Consider the following 27,982-nt stretch of genomic DNA (forward strand, 5'->3'; position numbering starts at 1 on the left):
CTGGTCAATAATTACCCGTTGGTATTGACTCAAAAAAGCTTTATCAGTACACCCCTAATTAAGATATACCAAGTTAATTGAACAAATGTTCCTCTTAGTCTCCATTTCAGAAGTAATTTGTGTGTTTACTTGAAAGGTATTGTGCCTCTAAAATTTTGTTTAATTTTGTAACACCTATTCTATGTGACCTAACTTCAGCCTGGATGTGCAGACTTAATTTTCCTCTTAACTTGAATCTCGGTCATGAATTTTTCTGGGTAATCTTTAAAAGTGGTTAAAGAAGAAAAAAAGTAATTTTCTCTTTTAATTCTTTCATTTTTCCTTTATGAGTAGATTAACAATGATTCACAGATGCAACACTAAAGCTTAAATGCTGTTAAAATGGCCCCAGTCACTAATGGAGTAGACCAAGGGCTTTCAACCTTTTTGAACAAGTGAACCCCTTCTGGTGGCAGCTGAGGGAGAGGGGGTGATGTTCATATGCTGGGGGTTGGGCCACCACCCACTGCCCCGTGCTGCTGCCATGCCCCACTTTCCCATAGCCAGTCACATATACAGCTCCACGGGCTGCTGACTGGCCTCGTGCCTCACCAGTTGTGCTGCCCATCAGCAGCCTGTTGAGCCGCTGGCCGGGCAGCACCTGTGCAGCCTGCAGAGGGGTGCCACTGCCCTCACCCCTCCCACCCTGGCCCTGCTCCTGGGAGGCGGCAGCACAGAGCAGTGGGGGGCGGGGGCCACCACTGTGTGTGAGCCCCTCTGCCCACATCCGTCTGCAGAGGGGCATTGCTGCCCTCATACCCACCCGCGCGTACCCCATATCACCTTTCCAAGTACCCCTAGGGGTACACGTATCCCCAGTTAACACCCCCCATAGTAGACAATGAAAAACATTAGAAACCTCCTTTTTACTCTGTTAATAAATATGTAATGGCCTAACTTATTGAAAGAAAAACTAGCGTTTTCCTTAAATGGCTTTTTGCATTTAAAACTATACCTTTTCCGATTGCTTTTTAATTGTAGACATATATCTAACTTTTATTACAGTACAGAAGAAATTCCCTTGAAGATCTTAGCACACAACAACTTTGTTGGCCGGCTTATTGGCAAAGAAGGAAGAAACCTGAAGAAAATTGAACAAGATACAGATACTAAAATCACAATATCTCCGTAAGTTTTTGGTTTAACCTGTCAATGATCTCTGACAGGCAGAAGTATGGGTTATGCAAGTTTGGTGTATTACTATACACTCATAAGACATGCACCTTTTTTTGGAAGGCAGAATGAAGAAAAAAAGTTTTTTTTGTTTAACCAAATTATTCAGAATCGTTTTTCTCATTTAAGACATGCACCCCAATTTTTGATGACTACTTTTTCTGGGGAGAGTGGTGTGTGAATAAATAAGGTGCATCTTAAGGCTGAAATGCAAGACAATGAGAGCCTCATGGTTTCCAGTAGTGGTTAACAAATTCTGATCTCTGTCTGCCATGCCAAAGTATTATAGGTTGGAATATGTTTCACAGTGAAACATAATGATTGACTTCCGGCTGCAATATATCTCATTTCATGTGATCTAGTTGCTTGCAAATATCGAAGAGGAAACAAAGTGTGTAGTGGTCTGTAAGTTTTCTTTTCCCACTCTTTTTCTTCATGAAAGACTCCACTGCATTTCCAAGTATCTGAAGGCACCCTATAACGTATCAGAAATCTGTGTGCTGCTCAAATTGCCATAAAGGTTTGCAGTTCATTTTCAAATGTTCCATTCATTATAATCTAGTTGTAAGAAATTTGTTTAAATATGTTAATTCCAAGTGCATCTCAGCTATTTGAAACATTGCACTAATCCCATTTCAGTTTTCTGTGAATCATCTTTGGACCTTGTTACACCTTAAGCTGTGAGCCGCACAGATGTTGATCGGTGTTCGTGTAGCTGGAGTTCGGAGCAGTCACAGTCTAGAAAGCTTCTCTGACCGTCCCCCACCTGCACAGCTGTGACTTGCCACTAGAGGCCTGGGGAGCAGGGGCAGGACTAGGAGCTATAGTTGCAAGTTGCATCTAGAGGGCTGGTGAGCCAGGACAGGCTTCTATCCCTGGTTTATGGGAGGACTTCAGCTTTGGTGGCACATTTGTGGGGAGCGGGCACACTTTAATGGAACAGGAGCTAGGTAGTGTGGATCAGAGATAATCCCACCTTGGAGCAGCATAACTTTGACCCACATAATGAGTGCTTAACACTGCTTTAATGTGCAGACAATCCAGGGGTTAAGAGCTCCAGGAGCTGCCCAAAATTACTGTGTAACAGGGCCCTTAGAGTTCTGTTGTAAATTGATCTTGTACAATCCATTGCTGGTAGGCAAACCTGACAATTTCAGATGTCACAGGCTTCCACTGATAAGCCTTCATTAACATCTGCTGTTTGGAGTGTAATTAATTGTACTTGTGTTTTGTTCCTAGATTACAGGATTTGACACTCTATAACCCAGAGCGGACTATTACAGTTAAAGGCAGTATTGAAACCTGTGCCAAAGCTGAGGAAGAAATAATGAAGAAAATCAGGGAGTCCTATGAAAATGATATTGCTGCTATGAATGTGAGTTGTCTAATGGCATGGTCATTTTTGGAAGCGTATTTCTGTATGGGTCCTGATGTCTGCATTTATTTATCTCTTGTGTAATGGGAAATAGTAACAAATTATCTCAATCTTGAGGAACTAAATGAGAATTTCTCTCCTTTTCCTGTTGTGGAAACATGAAAGTATTTTAAAAAATTGTGTTACTAGGATTTCCTCTACACATTACATTTATGCCATGATTAGTTGTGGCATAAATGGCCAGGGTACTACATAAAATGGCAGATAAGCCATAAAAATGTTTTACATAAAAATCTACATATAAAGTCAAACATTGTTATGGCTGGTTTGTATGATGCTTTAAGGTGAACTTAGCGCAGGTCTGAGCTGGGCTGACAATCAGTCAATTGTCAGCTCCAGCCATGGGGCTACACCAGGATCTTAAACAGGCCCTGGTACAGTTCAGGGCCAGGGACAGCAATCAGCTGCAATGCATGTGTAGCATGGCAGGAAGTGTGACTGTCAGGATCAGGAATCAAATCCAACAGTGCCTTTAAATGAATGTGTGGCAAGTTCCCAGATCAGCTGGGGACAGCAGCAGCAGAAGGGGAGTACATTTTCACCACTGCACCCCTCTGTATCCACCCTGGGATGGAGCCCATTTGTCCAAAAAGAAGAGGTTCCAGTTTCCTGATACTATTCTCCTTAAACATATGGGGGTGGGGAGGTGGCAGGTGTATTTTAAATTGTATATTTTGAGCTCATCAAGGCAGGAGTGCTACAGATCGCTGGACATAAGAGCTAGGAACTGAGCCAGAGGTTTGCCCCTTTTGAAGCCACACTAGATCAAGCTTCAGGAGGCCCTTCAGGAGAGGGAGAGTGAATAAGGCTTCTTCTGGAGGAATCCTAAGGTAGAAATTTCCCTTGAAACGAGCATGATTCAAGACAGATGCATCCAGCATTTCCTGAAGCAGGATGTTGCATGCTGCCCCTCAGATCATGGGGACATGGCTGAATCCCTCGAGTCAGCAGGGGACACTAGGGAGCTGAGCAAGGGAGTTGGTTCACAAGGTGGGGAGGGGAACCAACGCACTGTCCTCCTTCTTCCCCCCCTCCCCCCCCCCCCACATTGACATCACTGCTGTTACCTCTGGGCTACCTAGGAGCAAGGGGTCAATCCTGCTTTGCTTCAGCTGTGGGCCATGGGGAGCAACTGTATGGGGTGCCAGGCTCGGCTGGGGACAGTGACATTAGGACATAGTTTCTTTCTTCCAGCTTGTACTTCCAAAACATCCTGTCTCTGTCCTCCTCATGGTGTTCCCCTCTGTCCAGGAGCAGGTGCTGGAAGGACGAACCTGTGAACCACTGCTGCTGTCCTCAGCCAAGTCTGGCTTCCCATACAGCCATTCCCTCCAGCGTGGGGCTGGAGCAGCACTGGGGCTTCCTCATGCCTATGTCAGCTGGGGACAGCAGTGGCAGTGTGCCTGTTCTTCCTTCCACTGCCTGTTCCTGGCCAGTAGAGAGGAAGCGGGGCATTGGCAGGCAGGGAGCAAGTGCTGGAAGGAGGAACCTGCTTACCTCCTCTGCTGTCCCTTGCTGAGCCTGGCACCTCGTGGGGAGCTTTGGGGCTCCCCCTGTGCCTAGATCAGCTGGGGACAGCAGCAGCAGCAGGAGGGTGCATCAGCACTGCCACACACCCCTACATCCACTCTTGGGATGAAGCCACTTAGTCCTAAAACAGAGGTGGCCAACATCCAGCATGTGTACCACAAGTGGCACAGGCAATTTCTGTGTGTGGCATGCAATAAATAGGAGAACAGGAGAGGCAGCAGTGACAGCTGGGGCAGAAAGCAGAACAGCAGATCAGGCAGGGAGCAGAAAGCAGAGCAGCAGACTGAACCAGGAAGGGGATTAGAGTGGCACTTGGGGAGGATGCACAGCTAATATAGGGACACTTACCAAAAGGTTGGCCCTCACTGTTTTAAAAGATGGTTGGTTTTCTAGCATAAAGCATAATGGCATAAAGCACAGTGGTTACTGTCTTTGTACTGCATCTCATTCTGAATATGGGAGGTTGGCCTAATACGTGGCTGTTTCCCCTCCCATCTTATGGTACACTTCACAGAAAAGTAGTTACAGTGAATGACTCATTTCTCTGTTCATATGAGAACCAAACTTTTAGGACTATCTGCCTAAGTGAATATATTGGGTTATAAGTTTGAAATCTTGAGTCCTCAAGAATAAACATTAAGAAAAAAATTGGCATCTTTTCAAAAGACTTCTAGTATACTATTCTAAATAGTATTTTGATTGAGTTAACTAACTTGTATTGAAAAGCTGAATAATTCCTTCTGCCTTTGCAGCTTCAAGCACATTTAATTCCTGGATTAAATCTGAATGCCTTGGGTCTGTTCCCACCTTCTTCTTCAGGAATACCACCTCCTGCAGTGAGTGTTGCATCTGCTGCTGCTGCTGCTTCGTATCCACCATTTGGGGTAAGAGAAGTTTGTCTTGGGCTTCAACAGCAGTAAAAAATAACAGCTTACTATTACTAGTACTGCTCAAAGATAAGAAAGATAAAGGTGTATCAAAATTTTGGTAGCGTTGTTCTGTCCTGTTGTACCATGTGGGGTTTATTTACTGAATGTTTTCATCTGATTTGTGTAGTTTATACATATGAAGTGCCTCAGGTGGCTGTAGATGAGTACATGCACTGATTGTTTGTTGAAACTTTCAATGAAATCAGACATGAGATATTTGGAAAACCTCTTTTTCTAGACATGATAAAAACTGTCTTTTACTTTCCTGCAGAAAAATAAGTGCAAGCTTGCTTCTAAATACATTTGAAAAAACATTTACTCAAAGGTTATAAGAAATTGAATATCATATCCCTTCTAATCTGAAGAAAGTGACTCTTTTGATAATATAAGTATGTTTAGCAAAAATCTGTTTTTTGTTGTTGTTTTTAATGCAGTATCTTTTAATATATGGAATGGCTGTTTGGTATGTCACAACCAAGTACATAGGTGTTGGGTTATAGGTAGAGGTGCACTGATCTATTGGTCTGATATCAGATCGGTACCAATATAAAGAAAATTGATTGTATTGGAAATTGCCCTGACATGGCTGATTTAATTTGGCCGATAAATGCTCGTGCATGTGTGCAGCCACAGCGCAGCACGTAGGTACGGAGCAGCATAGGCTGGCAGCTTGAAGAGCTGTGTGCAGCTGGTAAATCTGTTGTGGTGGAAGGGGAGGGAAGGGAAGGGGCGTGGGGGGCAGATCAGTGCCCCCCGTGGTGAGGGAGGAGTCAGGCAGAGGCTCAGGCCGGTGCTGCCCAGCCGGGGTGGGGACGCAGCTCATCTGGGGGCCGTGGGAAGGGGGGGCGGTCTGCTCCCACTGCTGCACAAACCCTAGGAGGGCACGGGGGGCAGTGTCCCTAGATCTACACAGGAGAGGGGGTGGGATGCCACTGCAGGCTGGGGCTGGGGCTGTACCAGGCTCTTCCCAGCGCGTGGGGACTGTCTGGGGCTGTGGGGCTGTGCTCAGGGCTGCACTCCCAGTGTGTGGGGGCCGTGCTGGAAGCTGCGCTCGGGGTGAGCGATGGCAGCACTGGGAGGGGGTGCTATGGAGAAATTTGGGGTGGCTGCAGCCCCCCCCCATTGTCCTCCTCCCAACTCTGCTGCCGCAGTGAGTTTCACCTCACTGATATGGGCACGTAGCTCTACTTATTGTTAGGAACACCAGCTGCTCAGCTGAAAGTAAAATCACAGCAAACACCAACTGTACCATGTCAATACAGTGAGCTGTTAGGGTCCTGTTGAGAAGCCACCTATGTTGGCAGTCTCTGGTTTAAAGAGGCTTGTAGAAGACAGGATAGATTTGCACCTTCAGAGGTAGGCAAAATGATGGATCCAGCCGGTGACCAGACTCCATTTCCCAGCAGCCCCTGGCTGCATCACTGCAGCCAGTTCCCATTTCTTTGCTAGGCCATTTTTAAATATCAGAATCCCAAACCAAGAGCAAACAGATGATTCAATGTGCAGATGACATTGAATGTACACCTATGTTGTGCCCCCCTCAGTCAAAAAATATTATGCTATAGCAGAATTGTGATGTTGTCCTCAGGAACCAAAACTTACTCCTTGCAGAAGAAAATTCCATGCTGTGCTTTGGCCAGAGGAAGGTGGCTGTAGTTCATAAATATTGGGAAAAACTCACACGTCAGCATAAAAGTTCCAAAGAAATGTGTGATGGGTCCTAGCAGAGAATATGATTGCACAGGCAAATCACTTATGAGTGTGAAAGGAGCCTAAGGATTTTTTCTATTACAGAGATGATAATCCTGTTTTATGGAGTGACTGGAAAGAATGGCAGAATCCTATGTAAAAGTCTTCATGTATTTAACACTGCTGACAAGAAGGTGGAGATCAGCTAAAATATGCTCCCCCAAATTAAAGCAATTTCAAGATAAACTTATTATATTGACCAATGATTAGACCCTCTTTATACAACATCCAACCAATCAAAGTTTTAAATGCAATGGCTGATGGAATGATAGAAAGGAGGAGAGTAAAGAAACAAATGACCTTTGCTTAACATATTTAAGAACTGATATCTGAAAAGGGAACATTAAAGAAAATATTGACCAAACTAGGAGTGTACCTCAGTAAAGATGTATTTGGGTTTTGATTGCAGTATTGCAACAAAGTGAGATATTTCCACTCCCAGTCAAGCCTTCCAGCGGTTCAAAGGTCATGTAAATATACAGACTTGGTGATCAAGAAGTCCAGGAAGTTTTTTGTTCCTATTTTTTTAGTACAGTTGTGAAAATTAGAATTTTAATCTGTAACACAACTGAAAGAACATAACTTTTCTGAAACTTCATTATGCATCTCTGATATAGTTAGTCCATAAGATGTGTCTCTACCCTGCCTCCTGCCTGACTTCAGCTAACAAGGCGAATCTCTTTCTAATCTTATTAACTGTACATGTAATGATACAAATTCTTGATTCCCTACACTTACTGACATTTGGCAGGTAATTAAGACAACTTTCCTCTTTTTGCATATTTTTAGGTACTTTGATGGGGGATACAGGTAGCATGTATTTAGAAATGCAAATATTCTTCATTTTCTGAAGCTGCAAAATGTGTTACCTTATTCATTATCTTCAAGTTGCATTATGTGAATTGGTGGTAGTACTGGATCACAATGCACTGCAGCTGATTTCAGTATGGTTATTGGCTACAAATACATAATGAAGTGGAGTTTTATGGGTGGCATTGATGAAAATAAATCAAACTCTCTGCAAAAACACTGTTGGCTGAGAACTTTCAGTGCCTCATAGTCTAAAGCTGTAATCAGTCTGGTAGAATATACTATCAAGCTCCTAATGCAGTGGATGCCAACCTTTTTGGCAGGCATGCCACAAATTAGCCCCACACCCTCTGAATACTGCTCTAATCCAAATTGCCACTCAGTTTTCTGTTCCCTGGGCAGTGCTTCCTGACCAAATTGCTGCTCCATTTTCTGCATTCTGTTTTATACTCCTTGCCCAGTCTGCTGCTCTGTTTTCTGTTCCTATCCTATCTGCCACTGTGCTGCCAGTCCCTTCCGCAGTCTGACACAGGTCCGCCATCCTTTGTCTAATGGATAATCTAGTCCAGAAATTTTCAAATTTTTGCCACCATGGACTTCACCCCAGCAACTCCCCAGCAATCAACAGGTGCTGCAAAGGGAATAGATAGGAAAAAAAAACAGGTGCATGGATGCTAAGGATACTGCCTCTGCTGCAGCAGAGAAAAGAAACTGAACGTGTCAGGCAGTAAGATCTTGAGACTGCCTTTTCTGTTGTCATGACTGAAGTGTCCTGCTGATTCCCCTGAGCTCTTGTGGGCTGGATCCATATGTTGCCAGCCCCTGGTCTAGTCATACACCTAAATAACAGTAACAGTTCCTCTAGCTTTACAGTTTCACTGTCCAGATCCAGCCTATGGCCCATGGTTATTTTGACAGCTCTGGTATAATCCATACTTATTTTGTTTCCCCAGTCAGTGTCTGTCTGTAAATCTCCCACATTACGTACATGTAGGTGAAGCTATATCTACTTAGCAAACAGTGCACATCATTTTAAACCTGAAGGAGGGACTATAAGCCAACAGCATGCTCTTTTACAAATAAATTGAACAGCCTACTGGGTTGCATAGATGGGAATGTTGCTTGCAAATTGTGCAAAGGTGATTCTGCCACTCTTGGGCACTGGTGAGGCCTCACTTGAACTGCTGTGTCCAGTTTTGGGCCCCACATTTTAAGGAAGATGTGGACAGATTGGAAAGAATCAAGCGGGGAGAGACAAGAATTATTAGAGTGCAGCATGATTTACAAGGAAAGGCTGAAAGAACTAGGGTTATATTTTAGTTTGGGGAAAAAGGCTGAGAGGGGATTTAATAACAGTTTTCAGATACCTGAAGGGGGTGGTTATATGTGGGATGGAAATTAGTTTAGTGTGTTATTCTCTGTGGCTCTAGGGGACAAGACTAGAAGCAATGGTCTCAGGCTGCAGCAGAGACCATTTGGGTTGCAGATCAGGAAGAACTTTCTGACTGAGGTTGGACAATCATTAGAACAGGCTACCTAGGGAAGTTGTGGAAATTTTCAAGAGCAGGTTAGACAGACACTTGACTGGGATGTATAGTCAAGGGTGATCCTGTCTTGAGTGCAGGGTTTGACTAGATGACTTCATGAGGTCCCTTCCAGCCCTACTTTCCTATGATCTTCATTGGTTATGTAATATGTAGTTAAGCAGTTGTATATTTAAATTTTTAACTAAAGTTATCTATGCTTGAAATATTTTGGACCTAAAACCTTTACTAGGAAGGCTAATAATCGCAAGAGAAATTGGGTGTTTTTACCACTGTTCTCAAATCCTGCGCTGAATGTTTTTTCTTCATCATTACTAATCTGGAGCACCTTATCTGAATTTTGAGGGGCACTATTTTTGCATATTGGCTATCTACTTGCATCGTGACTTCTTGTAGTATTTCAATGCTTTGTTATGATGCTACTGAATTTTATATAACAAGGATGGGGCTCTCTAATGTTTTATTGACCTTGGACAGAGCTGTAGATTTCTGATATAATCTCTTAGAATGACATCTCTTCTGTGGTCTGGTTTGTGGAAGGAGGGAAGAAAACAGCTTTTCTTTATAAAGGAGAAGGCTAAGTGTTGAAGCAAAGCCAGGTCTTCTCCTGCCATAAATGATTTATCACATTTGTGACAGCAGAGTGTTGTGGTTTCTTTTGGCTACCTGTAGAGATCACATTTTCCTGTACCAGTGTCCTCTTGCTTCCCCATTGAAGCTTATGAAAACAAACCCAAAGGTGCATTTCATTATGTAAGTTACAGAAGATCTATTCAAATGATTCACTTCTGGTGGGGGGGATCCTTATACAGAAGAAAAGAGCTATTCACCTCAATGAGGGAGAAACATATTGTGGAGTTAAAATACTACCTACCTTCCAGTACTCCTGCTCCTGTCCTCCAAGGGTTTGGGTTGCAGTTCAGAAATTTGTCTATGAAAAATTGTCTCCATTACTACTTTTCTCAGGAGATGAATGCCAAGCAACATTTTATCTCTTCCCACTAGCTTTTTTTTTATGAGAAAAGTGGTCTGAGATATGGGCAGTAAGGTAGTTTCTGCATGTTTGAAAGAAGGGAAGGAATTATACACTATCTTGTAGGAAATAAAAGCTAATTAAAAAGAAATATTGCTTCCTTAAATACCTAAAACATTGCTTATGGGCTTGTGCTTGGGTGAGAGAAACAGTTCCTTTCTCTGATAACTTTGGTGTCAAATCTTATGTGGTAGATATGCAATGTAATATCATTTATAGTATGTGCTATGAGAATTTGTTTTGCAATAATATTAAAATGATATGTCTTAAATGTGTAGGTGTATGTGTACCCATCTGTTATGTGCTCTATGATTTTTTTATGGTGCACTTCCATAATTATTTATTCCATAATTGGATAGCTAAGTAAAACAGGTAATGCTGTGAGTTGTTCAACACCCCAGAAAAGACAGGCTTTGATGCAGTTGGGGGAGGGTCTGCATTCTCGCAGTCTTGCTTTCCCCTTTGGCCTGGCATGTATGAAGTGGAGACTGTGGTTAGTAACACTAGAAAGGGGCCGTCTTTAAGCCGTCTTTAAGCAGTCTTTAAGGAATTTTACATAACAATAAAGACAATGGCTTGAATAACTGATGCCAAATAATTACTGTGCATTTTTCCAGTGTTTTAGGTTCAGTGTCTAGATTTCCTCAGTCTGCCTTTCTCTGATTTCTAACATCATTATTCTTTATGTATCTGACATACAAGAAAAGCATGCTGTCCCTGCTGCATACCACTGCATCCTAAACCAGCCTGTGTGATCAGTCTGCTTTTGGAACCAGTGGCTGACTCTCTCAGGAGTCCAAAAATCTCCTCTCTCTTGCCAGGCTGAATTGGCTGAGCTCCAAGTAAATGAGTGATGGGAAACTTTGTTTCCAGAAATAGTCTGGCAGCCAATGGCAAGACAAGAACGAAACCAGTAGTGTGCAACAGGGAGCTGACAAGCTAACAGATTGTTTATCATTGATGTATTTTTGGAGTCACAGAAACTATGCTTGGAAGCTCCGCTGCCAAATTTTAGGAGTCATACAAAGGTTCCAGGCATCATGGACTACACATATATATATATATATATATATATATATATATATATACACACACACACACACTCACACATGGGGGAAGGATAGGAGTGGGGAGAAGGAAATGGGGCAATAGTTGCACAAAGACCTCCCAAAATTTTGTAAAAATTGTAATAGATGTTAAAATACAAGTAAAATAATAATGGCAAGTAACATAATGTGTGCAAATAGTGGAAAGAACAATATCTAGAAATTCATGTCAATACTTATGATTTTAGCTTGGAATTCAACTAGAATGCCTTTGTTTCCTGTTCCCAAAATATAAAATTGGGGACTCCTTACCAGGATATGCTTGGTCCCCAAATTTTTCTTCCAGGCCCTGCATATGTAGATGGTTTTAAAAAAGAACATTTACAATTCCTCAGAGCAATCTGACCCGGGTACCCCTGGTTCTATTACTCTTGGGCCAGGAATGACAATTGAATTGCAGGCAGTCTTCAGACTTAACGACACAATTGGTTCCTGAAAACCGTGTCTTAAGTCAAAACGTTGTAACTTGGAACTGATTTTCCCATAGGAAACAATGTTATAAATGGGGGATTGGTTCTTGAACCAAGGCCCGATACCCTATTTTCACCAAAAATAACCCAGAATTTTGTACTTGATCAATTATAGATGAGTAATGTAGCTACATTAATGTATTTCTATTGTAAATAGCAATCATATTGATTTGGAAGGACTTCTTTGAGGTGACTTTGCTGGACTTTTTGAAAGGCTCTTGGTTGGACTTTTTGAAAGGTCTTGGCTGTAGTCTTCTCAGGAGTCTTGGCTGCAGGTTTTCCTGGAGTCTTGTCTGCTTTCTTAAAGAAAGTGTCCAAGGAAGTTTGGACAGATGTTCTCCAGGGAGATGAGCGATACAGCAAACTTGTTCGCTGGCATGGCATCACATCGGATCAACCATTGTAAAGTCGAAACTGACATCATAAAGTTGAAATGGAGTGTTAGTTTATAAACGTTATAAGTGCGAAACGTAACTCAAAATTTAAGTCAAGGACTGCCTGCATTTACTTGACCTAAGCAACTTAATTAGGATAGTCTTCCTGAATGACTCCTAATTTTTATCCCAGTTTTTATCTTGTGGGCCATGAGTTCTGTGAAGCCTAAGAACAACATTCCTCAAGCTGCCAAGTTACTGTCTCTAAGGCAGTGTCCAGCACCTTTTTACAAGTGGAAGGCCAGGCTGATGCAGCCCTGTGGGGCATGGTTCAGAGACACACCAGTGGTGATGTGCTTTGCTGGAAGCTGCCTTCATGCTGCTACCACTTCTCCATCTCTCTAAGGAGCACCACCCTGTTCTTTGGGCTTTGTTGCAGGCTAGGATTTGTGCAAGCCTGGAATGTGTGTCATGCTCTGAAATCTGCCTGGCTTGCCTCTGCTTCTGCAGTACCTCCCTGGAAGGCACCCACTGCTTTTAGGAATTTCACCCTGGGCTCCATTCAGCCACATTCCTGTCTGGGTGCAAGTCCTCTTGATGTCTTGAAGCAGTCAGTAATCTCATGCAGTAAGTGGGCTCTACTCCACTATGGGCTTTAAAGTTTAGATCTGAGATCTAGAAACAAAGTCTGCAGTGTGTAACAACCTGGTGTGATATGCTTTTGCAGTCTCTTTTTGCTTAAGACTGGCAGGTATATAGCAGGCTAGTTTTAAGGTGTCCTGAGTGCCAGATGTTGGAAGTATAATAGTCTCTTCTGGAAGTGGTGAGTGTTGTGGTCGCTTTCTAAATTGTTTCTTTTATTCTACAAGCATTTACTTTGGTATTATGTGGGTTGAGTGCAAGCCAGCTGTTTTCAGACATGTCACAATTTCAGATACTTCAGAGTTTGCACTTAAAGAGAAGAGTGTTGTAATTGTCACGTTAGATGAAAATCAGTGAGAGGAGTTGGTGACTTTTGCTTTGACAGGCAGTGAAGTCTCAAAGCTCAGAAAACTCCAGTGCCCTACTACACCTTAATTCCAGGAAGATCACTGCTGATCCTTGAGGGACTACCCCTGTTCTTTTCTTTCACCATGTCAGGTTGAAGTTCACATGAACATTTTTTTCCCCAGGCGTAGAATGTGGGGTTGCTTCAGTGTAAGAGAGATCAGAGGTGAATGGTATCCTCCTCCCCCCCCCCTTTTGTTTTTGGTATTCTTCCCCACTCCCTTTTTCCTTATTATTTATTTATTTATTTATTCATTCATTCATTCACAAACTTCAGCAAGAAACATGGTTCATCAGTTTTTGTCTTCAGTCTGCCGTGAAAGTGCTAGAATATGCCTTCAGAATTGGAGGATAAAGCTTAAACCTTTTATAAACAAACCAGGAAACTCAAGAGCTAAGCCATCTTGGGTTCTTGCCTGTTAATCTCCATTGGCTGCATTGCTTTATCTAATGCATTACATGGTGACATGTGAGGCATTTACAAGGATGTGAGAAAATTGGGCTATGTATTGGGCCTGTATAGTCAAATTTAAAATAAGCTTTAATTAATGAGCCTCTTGTTCCCCATGAAGGCTTAAATGTTCAGTATTGGCATTGAAAAATGTATCCACTAGGTTTTTTCACCAATATTAAAAGTTTATTTTGTATTAATGCACTGACTCTTACTGGGCTGTCTTCAAGGATACTTGTCTTAATGTTAGCTTCCCCTTGCTACAAACTTTTATTACTAAATAAATAACTAGTTAGTATAGCTGTAAGCCAGTATGATTCTTCAGAGTATATTGCAAAATTCTGGTTGAAATTTTGACTTTGTCTGGAAGGGATTTGAATAAAAAACAGTGCATCACTCCCTGATGAAGTTTAGAGTCTAAAGACCAAAAGAGTTACTTAAAAATCTTCCTTGTCTTGGTAAAGGTGACTTATGGTTGTGGAGGTGGGGGGACGGCAAAGAAGAGTTTGTTAATATAGCTAGTGTCTACTGTATATTGTTTCTGTTCTACAAGGTGGATTTGCTCATTTATATTTTAAAAAATATTATGCTAGGAGTTAGCCAAACACATTGGGTGAGAGCACTTCTTAAAATAGTTTTGAACTCTTTCCCTCAGCTAAAAACTGATGCTGGCTGGAAGTGGGTAACGTGACTATGACTTAAAATAGAAGTCTCACTTTAGGATAACTCTGGTGCAACACATTTAGAGTAAATAAACTACATATTGGATGTTATGTAACAGAAGCACACTAGGTCTGATTTTGCATCTATTTAAGTTGGGCAAAAATCCCATGTCCCTGAAAGGTTGTATATAAGGACTATATATAAACAGTATCCCAAACATTGTAATAGATTTGCTAACTACACACATCAGGAGACAGGGTAGATGCATTCTTATGAGAAAAAAAGGGAAATAATTCTTTAAATTAGCCTTTTTGGGAGATTTGTCACATGAGATTGCAATTAATGCTGAAATGCTAAAATTACCATGAGGAATGTAAATAGCAAAAATTTTCCACATTCACTAATCAAGGAAAGTTTTTTGCTGAGGCCACTTCTGACTGAAGGAGTCATGTAACAGTTGCTTCAATGGCAGATAACTGATACAGTGTATTTAGGGGAGGAGGGAGGTAAATAAAGCTGTATTTACATACATAGAGATCAGATCAAACCTGAAATCTGAACAGTCCTGACCCCTGAATTTGGCATGGGTATTCCTACTCCTTGTGGTTTGTGGCCTTCCAGTTTTCCCCATCTGTCTGCTGCACTCCGCTGCAAAAGAGAGATGCTGAGAACATAGTTTCCCTAATCTATCTTCTTGCCTTGTCCCCATTCTGACTTTCTACCCTCAAACTCAGTTTAATATCTTGGGGATGCACCCCTATCCTTACTGCTCCTTTCACCTGAGTTGTGGACCAGTACTGCAGGTCTTTGCAGTTAGCTTATAATCGGAGCAGCGTGCTGGAAAACTTCCGACCATGTAGGCATTCCTGGTCTCCGTGTTCAGAAGTGGTTACAGCTGGAAGAAGGCAGAGCCACTGGTTGCTGCTTATACCTATGGACCTACCTAATTCACAGGGGTTGTCCCCCAATTTCATGGTCTGAGGGCAGCGCCACTTGCCACTTTCATGGCAGTGTGTAGCAGGCCTCCCCACACTTGTGATTGACCCAAGGGGCCCCAGAAGTCCTGCTCCTCCCCGGGGATTGACAAATGGCCATCTGTCAATCTCTGGCAAGGGGCAGGACTTCTGGGGCCTCTCAGTCAAAAATCTCCCCTCCCTCCCATGCTTCAGGATGCCAGTGTTTGCAGCATTCTCTGCTCCTCTCCTCTCCTCCCCTCCCCCCACATACCCACTTCCTGCCCATTTTCCAGCTTTAATTTGCAGTCTCCGTGAAAATTGTAAAATCACAAATTTGGTAAATCCCTACTTATACCTGAAGATTCTGTGGCAGAGGATGGTCCTCATCTTGTAGAGAGATCCTCTGCAGGTTAGCTGTGAGGTAATGCTTCTCTGTACCCCTCCGACAGGGTGGCACCTTAAGAGATTACCGGTACAGAGAATGAGCTTTTGTGGGCAACAGCCTACTTCATCAGACAAAATCATAGCATCTGACAAAGTAGACTGTCATCTATAAAAGCTTATGCCTCTGAACCAGTTAGTCTCTAAGATTAGGTACACACATTCAAAAAGCCCAAGGCAGAATCAATCAAAAACATGCTTTTTTTTCTCTGTGGCATAGTTTAGATGGGTAGCAAATAGAACACACATTTGGCCTTTGGTGGGGAGGGCAAATCTTAAATCGAATTCTATCATTTTTAATAGATTCATCTATGCTGGGGCTGGAAAGGACCTCTTGAAATCATGAGGTCCAGCCCCCCTGTCCTTGGCCAGGAAAGATTGCTGGGGTTAGATGACCCCAGCAAGGTGAGCGTTCAGACATTTTTTTAAGATATCCAGAGTAGGTGATTGTACCACCTTTGGGGGGAGCCTATTCCAGACCCTGGTCACTCATGTTGTAAAGAAGTTTTTCCTTGTGCTTAATCTAAAGCGGTCTTTTAGCAATTTGACTGTTAGTCCTAGTCTTCCCATGGCAAGCCCTGGTGAACAAATATTCTCCCAGTCCCTGGTGTGGGCCCCTTATATACTTACAGACTGCCACCAAGTACCCTCCAAGTCTTCTCTTCTCCAGTCTGAACAGACCAAGTCTCTCAGCCTCTTGTTAAACCAGTCTGTGTGCTGAACTTCTGTTCTGTTATGGGCATAGACTGGTTTTGTGCGCTGAACTTCTGTTCTGTTAGACTGGTATAGACTGGTTTCCGATCACTTATACCAATACAAATATAATGTCTGTACTTGGCCACAGGTGCTGCCCTGCCTTTTGTCTGACTTCAGAGTAACCTAGCTAAAAACCTCCGAGTCAAAGTGATTTAAATCACCGTTTTAATTATGCTTTTCAATTGGCAACCAGGAAAAACAGTGATTTTAAATATTTTATTTTCATCTTGCTTTGCATTTGCACTCTAGTTACCTTTTTAAAGAGAAGTTGATTCTTATTGATTGATAACTGTCAAAACATGTTTGCTCTGGAACTAAATACAACTTGTATGCTAAATTCAGAGGCACTTTATTGCTCACTTGGAGACAATACTAAATCTATGTATCTTTTATTTGAGTAGTTGCATAGCTTAATATTTTTTTTAGTCCAGTTATTTTTTGTTTTTATAATACAAAGTGGTGAATAGCATATTGCTTATTTACTAGATGATGATAATTTTTTCCTAGTGATTTGTGTCAAGCTGTGTTTAGGTGGAAATTGAATTCTATAAAAACTGAACAAAACAAGCTTCTAATTTTTTTTATTAGCTAAATAAAATGACCTTTTAATAGTGGAATACACACAAGAAATAAGTTTATCAAAACATGTTTAATTTAAACCAATATATAAAACAAGAGTATTTTCAGCAGTTCATGAATTGAATCAATTGTTTCTGATCACCATGTTCTTGAAGATTTAAGAAGAACTAATAGGTTTCAGCTTCTCTCACCATTTTTACGCATAGATTGGAAAAGGAAAACTAGCTTTCCTGGCTTCTCAGCTTAAATGAACAAGTTATTTTCTAAAGTTAATTAAATAAACAAAAACAATCTTTAAGTAGAAAAGGCTGTTGCTGTCTAATATTTTTAAGTGTTTTGCCTAACTTGTTCCATATGGTTAGCCAGAGACTTTATTTCATTTAGGGGTTTGACTTTCTTTAAAACTTCAAAAGCACTACTCAAAAAAATTAATTGAAATGATCTTAAAAGAATTAAATCAATTTAGACCTTAAGATAAGGGGTTTTAATTTCAGATTTAATTTTCAGTAGGTTTATTCGTCGAAAAAATTGAATTAAAAATATCAAATTTTTTTCAAACAAAATGTCTAAAGAGCATGGTGGGATCCTACTGACACAATAACTTGTTGGTATACATGGGTGTGTAGTTTATGCAGAGATTTTTCTTCTATTAAAATTCACTTGACGTAATTATATTCCTCAATCCCCCTGCCCTCGGTCTTGAGAGACTCTCTCCTGCCACCAGAGCTGGTAACAGTGCCCCCAGGACCCCCAAAAGTTTAATGAAAACTACTTTATAAAGACAGTCTCAAAGCTTGCCTTGTGTTTAACTTAGACATATTAGCTTAAATAGAGCTTTTTCAGTCCACTCTTTAAGAAGAGGGAAGACCTTAACTCTTAGATTGGATATAATGGGGAGGGAATTTAATTCTCTAGTTGAATTCTCCAATTCATAAGACCTAGAATTTACTTCTGATACCGTCTCATAAAATGGACTCCCAGAAAGCTGTGTCACTAAGTATAGGAACCATTAAATGTCTAATTTGCTCTTTCATCCCCCAAGAATGCCAGTAAATTGTACAGTTTTTATGTTGGATGGCTTAATCATCACGGCATGCTCTCATTTATTTATCCTAGAATAGGCTTCTAGGAAATAGAAATGATTTTGTGGGGGGGGTGTGGAGGGGATGAGGAAGAGGTAGTATATTCAGCTTAGTCTGCTTATTTCAGTGTCTGTGCCATAGTTGGTCCTTGTCATGGTTTCTTTTAAATTCTGACTGGCTGTAATAGAGATTATCCATTTTGGAACATATGCATATTCCAGTATGTTCCTGGACAGTAGAATAAGAAAAATTATAGCATAACTATTGACGGGCTCCTCTCTGTCCAGTCCCCTAGCTTTGGTCATTATGTCAAGCACCCATAAATATTTATCGTCCAGCATCTTAGAGGTAAAATCTTAGTCCTTGTCTTGAACACAAAATTTAAATGTTAACGTGACAAAAGTGAGAGTTGCAGAAATGGGAGTGTAGGGGAGGGAGATAGGAAGGACACTGGGAACAGTATTGCTTCAAGGCACGTACATTGTTTAATTGTTCATTTTTTACCTTTTCTGGTTGCCTATCTTTCCCTTATCGCAGGTTTACTGGCAGAAGTGAACGTTTGGTAGCAAATCAAATCTACCCAGGGAAATAGCTTGTCTGAAAGGTCTATGGAGGGATAATATTATAGGTGTAGGAGAAACAATATGAAGGTGTAGAAATTATTTGTGGAAGAGAAGTGAGATTGGATTCACTGGAAGCAAAATGAACCAGGTCAGAGGTATGAGCAGGGATCACATGATGCGAGGCCTTGAAAGCAAGTTCATGAAGTTTGTATTTGATTTGCAATGCAGAGCTGAACCAATTTGGTGACTGAAACCAGGGGTTGGTGGAGACATTGAAGCAACTCCTGAGAGATGATGTTGGCAGTGGCATTTTCAATGGACTGGACTGGGGCTAAGCTAGTGCCAGAGACAACAGAATTTTGCAGTTGTTGAGATAATGAGGATACAGACAAGCAATTTGCCTTTGAGATGGGAAAGAAAGATTGCTGCTACAATGAGTCCAGTTAGTATAGTAGTTTACAGGAAAGGATTAAAAACAACATTTAGCAACTTGCTAACAGTTCAGAACTACCCATTATTTACCAAAGATGCACGAGGCCACAGCAGTGACTCCAAATTATTTCCTAATTACTGAAAGACTTCATGGATTAATGATGAATTCAAGGGGAGTTTCCTTGGAGTCTTTCATGAGATCTATATGATAAGGGGGAAGAGAAAATGAAAAAGTTTCTTGAAAGTGATCAAACAGTTGCCTTACTGCAGTGATTTTCAGCCAGGGGGTGCAGCCAAATCCCTGAAAGGGTGCCGTGGACAAAAGTGAAGTATGTAATATACCAATTAGTTTTTTAAATGGGGTGCCTCATGTCCAATGAGGTTGAGAACCTCTGCCATAGTGACTGGTACCTTTTAATTAGAATAAGCATATTCTGTCTCTGTGTGTGAAGAAAAATGCTAAATCTTGCTATATATTACACGTACCTGGAACAACTGGCAGGAAGAATTCTCACTCCAAATGTGTTTGTTTTGTTTGTTACCTGATCCAAAAAGCGGTGCAAGATCTCTCTCTTCCCCCTCCTCCCCCCAAATTTTTAGCTGACTTGTTTATCAGATAGAAAAGTGATACTTTAAAGCATGTCCTGATAGTTTATAGTATGCTTTCAGACATTTGCAATACATTAACAAAATTTAAATGTGAAAATTGCCTTTTCAAGGTTGCAGCTGCTTTTTGCCAAGAATGCCTTGTCAGTGAGAGCACAGTGACTTTGTGCTTTCTGAGAGATTTCACTTCTTCAGGGGGTTTTGCTGTGAAATCTAGGTCAGAGGACAGTGCCACTGCAACAATGTAGCATAAAGGAGAGTTTATGGTGAATGAGATCAGCTAGTTTGTACATGTTGTGTTATGGATAGGGACCGACCTAAATCACAGCAAGACAAAGGGTTTTTCGTGGCCCCCTCATGTTGCTCATTGCTGATTTTTGTGGGCATTTCGCAGCAGCCCTCCCTCAGAGTAGATTGGGGGAGAGGAGGAATGAGGGGGTGGCCACCATCTTGATTGCTGGCTGCCCTTGGCACTGATTGGTAGAGAAGCCCTGGCAGGGGGAGGAAGGATGAAGGGGCAGCTACCATTGTCTGCTGCCCTTCATTGTCAGCTGCTCCACCAGCTGATGTCGTCCCCTCCTGGCAGCAAGGACCTCTAGCTCCCACTAGGGAGCCAGCATTTTATGTTTGTTAAGTTTAGTGGTTTTTTGTGTTTGTGTTTGTTTTGTTTTTTGTTTTTTATTTTTGCTGATTTCACAGACAGTCCTGGATTTTGCAGTCTCCGTGAAACCACAAATTAAGTAGGTCCCTAGTTATGGGTAGTTAAACGAGTCCTTTTCCACCAATTCAGTTCTCTCATGTAGACACAATCACAGTGATTAGTCTAAAGCCAAAGGAATATAGCTATTGGTGGAAGAAAGGCTTAACGATGATCGTGTTGTGTGGGAATTGGGTATCAATGAATAGACAGACAGAATAAAACCTGTTTTACATATCCAGTAATTCCAAACAAAAGGTACATAAAAAGCTTTTAAAAGTGCCTGTAAATAGTATACAATTGATTGGGTATATCAGCAAAGTAGCTAGGATCCTGTGTTTATGTTAGCTCAAAATAAATTAAAACTGCTCCTAAAGAAGAAAAATCCTGTGTTTTGGTCATGATTATATAGTTACTAAAGAACATTTTCTCTCTAGAGTGAATCAGAGGCATAACTGGCCAGTACTGCACTCTGAGCAGTACTGTATCTTCCTTGCGATCCTGTACCTTACCAGTTCTGGCAGAGAAGTGGCAGTGGAACAGGGGCAGCTGGGTGGCACGGCTGGTGGAAGAGATGTCATTCTCCCCCCCCCCTTTTTTTTGGGGGGGGGGGCTATTGATGGGTGTTTAGTAGCCAAAAAAGTTTTTTTGGCAGCAAAAACAGTGCCACCTCCCCACCAGCAGCAGCAAATCCGTAACTGCTTCTGTAGCTTGTGCCACTGATGTACTTCTTCCCTCCCTGCTGTCAGAGCCAGAGGTGCTTCAAGGAAGGTCCTGAGGTTGGGAGATGGAATAGGAGACAGGAGGGTAAGCTCCTTTTCCCCCAGGCTGTACCCAGGGCTTGTGAGCTGGAATGAATGTTTTAGACTGTGCTGTACAGGTTTGGTAGCTGGGTAAAATTAATATAACACAAAACCCAAATGATGCCTGATATCCTTTGGGTAAGATGTTCAGATCCTTGTGCTTTTAGAAACTTTTAACCTTGCATTTAATTTACTAGTATATTTTGGGATGCTTGCCAAGAACTGGCACATAAATTTTACTCAAGAGGGCTCATTGGCAGTTCTCAAGTTGGCTGTTTCTCATTCTGGATCACTACTGCACAAAGAAAACTTGTAAAATATATGCAACTCTAAGACTCCTTATGCAGCTTATATGCCTAGTTCAGTGTGATTTGCCTTGAGCCCATTTCATTCTGAACACTTGCAGCAGTTTAATCTGCCTGGTCTCAAATGGGAAAAACACCAAGATAAAGTAGACAGGTAAAAAGCAAATGTCCCCTTATAAAAATCTCTTTGCTGTTTAAAATCATGACTCTCTCTCGAAAAGATAAAAGAATTGTCTTGGCTCAGATCATTCTTTCATGTGTAGTTAATGTCATAATTTTCAAAGGAATTGGTCTGTTAGATACCTAAACTGCATAGTGCATGTTAAGTTTTCCCTCCTTTCCATGCGTGTTTGCTCTTATACCAGTTTTCCTTTCAGTGTGACTCATAATGTTCAAAACATTCATTGCATATTTCCTCCTTCCCTACAGCAACAGCCAGAGTCTGAGACTGTTCATCTGTTCATCCCAGCCTTGGCAGTAGGAGCCATTATCGGCAAGCAGGGACAGCACATCAAACAGCTCTCTCGTTTTGCAGGTGCATCTATTAAGGTACAGTTAAACTGCCTAACTTCCCGTCTCTTCTGTGTGATGCTCAGAGCAAGTTCTCACAAGCAAGCCGTGTTCTTGTAAACGTGCTCCTCCACCCTCCGCAACTCAGTAACTCAAGGATGATGTGGTAAATGGTATATGTATTTATAAATTCACCTTTTAATTCTCCTTGAGAGACAAAATAATTAGATGCGTGTTTGCAGAAGTCTCTTGAGGTGTGAAATATGAGAGGGAAAGAAAGCTACCTTGGTGGTCTCAACTTCTTAGAAAAATGCCTTTTAGTAAGGTCCTAATGATCTGTTACTAAAGGCTTTCTTGACATATTAAGGCAAACAAAATTGCTCCAAAAGGATCATATAAGATACTAAGATCTTCTGACTCTGCTCTAAGATACTGTTGGAAAAGTAAGTGTTGTCTATGCTAGGTTGCCATACAGGACCATTTTCTTCTCACCAGGTTTAATGGATTTTGTACCTAAAAATTCCAGCATGAGTCAGATTTTGTACTAGTTCAAGCTAATCCAAGGATAAACGTTAAATTCAGTTGATGCAGTCTCTGATTCTTCTTTGGCTACACTTCTGTAGCTGTGCAGATGCCAACTCTTAGTGACTGGCTGAACCTGCTTTCTCCATTCTGCTCAAGCGTAAGACGTGTTGGGCTCCCACTAACATTATCTTAGTTGAGGATGTTCTGGCAAAATTCCCTCATGTGGACACAGTCTCTAGATCGGGGTGGGCAATTATTTTGGGTGTAGGGCCACTTACTGAGTTTTGGCAAGCCACCAAGGGCCACAAGACAGGTAGCCAGGGGTAGATAAATATTAATTTTCTACATTTTTTAGGGGTCCCCCATGGGCCAGATAGAATGGCCTGGTGGGCCGCATCTGGTCTGTGGGCCACATTTTTCCCACCCCTGCTCTAGAATCTAGGCCTTACTGTTGGGGATTGGGGCCCTGAATTATTCTGCCGGTTGCTTAATATATTGTATCAAACTACAAAATGTCTGTAGGCTCTGGGCAGAGTTCAAATTACACTTTGACTCTAGGGCAGGAGTGGGCAAAATACAGCCTGTGGGCCAGATCTGGCCCATGAGGTCATTCTTTCCAGCCCGCGGGGCCCCTAAAAGTTTAGAAAATTAATATTCATCTGCCCTTGGTTCCTGTCAAAAATGACAGGAAGCAAGGGCAGTAGGACCCAGGGGAAGCTTGGCGGGCTCCCACAACAGCAGGGCCTGCCTGGCCTTGCCCCCACAGCCGGAAGCCCCAGTAGGGGCTTCTGGCCCAGGACCATGTGGCTGCCCCGCACCGGAACCAAGGGCAGGGGAGGACCCCGACCAGGGAAGGAGCCCAGGGAAAAGTGGCCCCGGGGAAAAGCTGAGAGCAGCGGGGGGGGGCAAAAGCAGCCCCTCCCCCCCTCAATGGCCGGTGCCCCACACTGCAGCCACTTGCAGCCCATGTGGGGCTGCCTTCGCCTGTCCCAGACAGCCCCACACGGGCTGTGAGCTCCTGCAGCAGGGAACACCAGTCACGGAGCAGGTGAGGGGCTGCTTCCCTCCCCCCCACCCCATGCTCAGCTTTTCCCTGGGCTCTTTCCTGACGTGGAGGAAAGCGGCCCCTCTCCTGCCCCATGGCAAGCGCCCTGCGCTGCAGCCACTCACAGCCCATGTGGGGCTGTCTGGAGCAGGTGAGGGGCTGCTCCGCTCCCCACCCCCGCGCTCAGCACCACCTTGTAACCTGGCCCCACTGCCAGCCTGGGCCCCGCGCTGGCTCTAGCCTCACCCATTGGGACTGTGCATGGCGACATCAGCTGTGCCCCCTCCCCCCCCCCCCCCATTTGCTGCACCAGGCTGTGTTTGCCACTGCCGCCTCTGGGCTGCCCAGTGCACGAGCTCCGGGCAGCCAGCAGCAGCCAACATTTCCTAACACGGCAAATGGGGGGGCTGCAGCTGCTGCTGGCGCAGAGCCCAGGCTGGCAGTGGGGCCAGGTTACAAGCTGGTGCTGAGCGCAAGGAAAAGCGGCCCCTCACTTGCCGTGTGGCTGGCACCCTGCACTGTAGCTGCTTGCAGGCTGTGTGGGGCTGCCTGTGCCTGCTCCAGACAGCCCCACATGGGCTACGAACTCCTGCAGCAGGGAGTGTTGGCCATGGGGTGGGCGAGGGGCCGCTTTTCCCCGCGCTCAACACCAGCTTCTTTTCTGCCAACGAGTAGGGGGTTGGGGCTGTACGCTATCCCCTACCTGTACTGCGGGGCTGGGGGGCACTGGGAGCAAGCAGGTGCGAGAGCCAGCGGGAGCACAGGGCCCACACTGGTGTCCCGAGGTCAGCGCCAGCAGGGCCCAGAGCAGGGAGGCAGGAGCGCAGGGTCCCAGCTGGCAGGGGCTCTGGAGCTGGGCCAGCTCCCCCCTCTCCCTGCTGGTTCAGCCCAGCCCGGCTCCACAGACCCCTGCCAGCCTGTGCCCCACTTTAGGCCCCACCAGTGCTGGCCCTGGGACATTGGTCCCAAGACATTGGGACACTGGTCCCAAGATAGTGACCAGGGGGCGGGGCACCTGTCATGGGGTGGGGCTACCCACGTGGCCCTCGACAGCCTGCCAAAACTGGGTAAGCAGCCCTCTGCCTGAAATAATTGCCTGCCCCTGCTCGGGGGTGGAGGGGAGTCTGCAAAAAAACAAACAAACAAGGGCTGCCCATCACAATGCCCTAATAAAATCAGAGACACCCCCCCCCCCCCCCCCCCCCCCGGTTATGATTTTCAAATCTTATAGGAGGGGTCTCTCCTCTCTTATGCGGGGGCTCATTCCTCCTGAGCTGCCCTATAATTCGAACCCTGGCTCTATGGTGTGAAGTGTGGGTTCGTTTTTTTAAGAGTATTATGAAAAGTTGTTTGTTATAAATACCAGAGACTCTTTGCAGAGTTTTTCCCACACAGCAAAGTTAAGTGGTTTCATTATTGCTTCTCATGTTGTTTCCTCAAGACAAACTGTTGCTTCCTTAATTGGTGTACATAAGCACATACCCAAGTGAGACTTTTGCAGGCCTGACCTCTAGCTTTATCCTTTGTTGCAAGTTTTTGTCTAAAGGTAATTCTGATGATTGCCTTGCTTGGTGGGCACAAAGGTATTGAGGAGAATTTGATGAGATGGTCAGAGTTCTGGAGCTCATTTCTGTTGAAGAATATGCTTCTATAGGGGCTTGTTGGGCCTTGTCTCTGTGAGAAGGGATGAGGCTGGGAAATCCATTGCTATTCAAATAGCCTGGTTGTTTTTCACCATCAGCTCTGCAAATGGTTACAATGTTAGTGAAAGCTACTACTTCCAGTGTTGCAGCTGTGACTGAAGTCCCCTGAATTCCCTCAGATCTTCCTTGCATAAAGCCCATGCTGTTGACCTGTGTCCATAGATGAGGTTTTGGCTACATTTTTAGAAGTGTAGATTATGGCCATAACTCTGTTTGTTTGTTTGTTTGTTTTTAAGACCTGGTGCAAATTCTCATGGTGCTGCTTAAATCAAACAACTGTTACCATGTTGTTCTTCATCGACTTGTTACCATTTCCTAGCACCCAGGGATGTGGTAGTCAAGACAGAGATGTCAAGATACAGGCAGGCATCTGTCTTGTTTAGAGAGCGCTGCAGAAGAAACATCAGCTGGAGATCTGGAAAGAACAGGGATTTGAACTGGGGAGCAGGAGCCAGATAAGAGCAGAGATGCTACTGAAGTTTTTCAGAAGCAAAAGAAGCTTGCTGTCCAGAAGGTGCACATTTATGTATGTAAAAATGACCTGGGAACCCCGATACATAAATAGCCTATGCTGTGCCACATCAGCTTAGACAAGTCTTCATTTGCCCCACTCAGAACCTTGCAAAATAGCCCCTTTGTTAAATACATGCTTCCTACAAAACCCTTATTCTAACATAGGAACGAGGTAATGCATTTTGATTGAAGAATCTGTACCTAGCTAAAATTTGAGGGTACATTTAAATTGGTTCTCATTGTATATAGAATTGGACTGGTAGTTTGTCATACTCTCTCATTTCCTAACGCTTTCTGGGCCTGTTTAATATATGAATGGGGTGCTGCATACATACCTAGGGTTTGTACTGAAATGTATAGGTCTGGTAACAATAATTAGTCATAAAATAATTTTTGAAGAATACATAAAATGTACATACTGAAATTTGTAAGGTTCTGTTTAAGTGTTAGTCTATTTCTTGCACGTGTTGAAATATTATTAAATTAAAATTTGTTAGAATACTGATCTTTACCTTTAAGGAGTCAAAATAAACGTGAAGTCTGCTAAATTTTACCCCTTGCAGTTCTTAAAACATTAATATTAGTACTGAATGCCTCTTTCAAAGTCCCTAGTCTTCCTGGTCTTCAGCGATCCATATTACACTAATCTAACAACCTCAAAAGACATTCAACCTCAAAAGCTTGCAAAAGACATTCCTAAAAACATTAAAGTAATAATTCATGGAAGATACATATATGTATCATAGACTTCACGGGAAATAGTTTCCAAAATTGAAATACAGGACTTGGTGGCGAAAAGTCTAATTTCATACTGTCACTGTCCATGGAGTCTGATACTTTATACCTGTGTGTAGTCTCAAACATTTTAGTCTAACTTGGTTGAAATTTATCACTCCAAGCTGTGTACAGTAAGATAATTGCAAAGGTACCTCAAAAGCTTATACCGTTTACGTACTTGTATTTTCCATAAAGTATAAGGATTCGGTCTAATCTGTTTTTGACACTTTTTCTTGTTTGGTAGGTTAGTAAGTGATGCAGTGATGTATATGTATGTATTTTATAGAAATAGCAAATGAAAACATGTGACTTCCTATGCAAAGCAAATAGCTAGTATATAATGTATTCTCTAATGCAGAAAGGAGTATGAATAATGATGCTAATTTTGATTAGTTAAATCTTGCTTAGTAAAAAATGATACATGGTAACTAGCCATGTATGTCTGAATTAAACCACAGCTGTTAGAGATGAATAATATTACCTATGCCAAGAGCCAAAATGAAGTCCTGTAATGTTTAATACATTTCCCATTCAACAGTGGCTATGTAATACTAGACACTGCAATGGAAATGTCAGTTGTGATAAACAAAGTGTTCATCCAGAATGTCAGAGGCTTATTTGAATTATTTAAGACCACTGGAGTCTAGAGCCACACCCACAGAAATCTTACTTTGTGGTGAAATGAACTACTATAAACCCTGTAGGGTTTCTCTGCATCAGCCCCAGTGGAGCTTAATTTTTGTTTCAAAGATAAAAACATCTGTATATTTTACATGCCTGGAACTTGGAAATTCACTATCCGACCTGGAGGAATGTTTGGATACAATCTCTTGGATAGGTCAGACAATGCTTAGCTTAATTCCTGGAAGAAAAATTTGCTCACGGGCAGTGTGTTTTAGGAAGAGATTTCCTTTTCTTTCATGCCCACACTGGATAGAACTTGTTGAATGGTTAAACATAATAAGTAATGCTCACCTCTGGGAAGCTGTATTTCTTCATTTCCTCCCCCTCCTCACTCTGCAGTGTGCACATAGAGCTTGAGAGGTTTGTGTTTTTTGCCATGGGCTACAGATCCTTTTGGGTGGTGGATTGGGGTGTGCAGTGGTGCAATTGCATTCCCCCTCTTTGATTCCTGCTCTACCCAAACTTTAAAACTAGCTTCCTGGGAGGGGCAGCAACATCTCTATTTGGGTACCAGTGAGGGAGTCAGCTGACTTCATGGCTCATTATCAACTCCCCAAGTCATGCTGATTTTTCTTCACTCCACGTGTTCCACTATTCAAACTATTCTTTCTTCTGCAATTTTGCTCTCTGTTAGCCATTCCTGGTAATGTCT

The 27,982-nt window shown here is 42.8% G+C and overlaps 1 protein-coding gene across 2 annotated transcripts in view; it reads left to right on the forward strand.

The window, feature by feature from the left end:
• IGF2BP3 (insulin like growth factor 2 mRNA binding protein 3) overlaps positions 1–27,982 on the forward strand; it is a 174,337-nt gene that overhangs the window by 125,810 nt on the left and 20,545 nt on the right. For both annotated transcript variants that reach the window (XM_019497885.2, XM_006276980.4), the window contains 4 exons: positions 1,045–1,167; positions 2,452–2,587; positions 4,930–5,061; positions 22,003–22,122. In XM_019497885.2, the coding sequence (XP_019353430.1) occupies positions 1,045–1,167; positions 2,452–2,587; positions 4,930–5,061; positions 22,003–22,122 (511 nt within the window). The remainder of the gene's footprint in view (positions 1–1,044; positions 1,168–2,451; positions 2,588–4,929; positions 5,062–22,002; positions 22,123–27,982) is intronic.

The sequence above is a fragment of the Alligator mississippiensis genome, chromosome 5 (genome assembly GCF_030867095.1).
Source record: "Alligator mississippiensis isolate rAllMis1 chromosome 5, rAllMis1, whole genome shotgun sequence".
In the NCBI taxonomy this organism is placed as follows: Eukaryota; Metazoa; Chordata; order Crocodylia; family Alligatoridae; genus Alligator; species Alligator mississippiensis.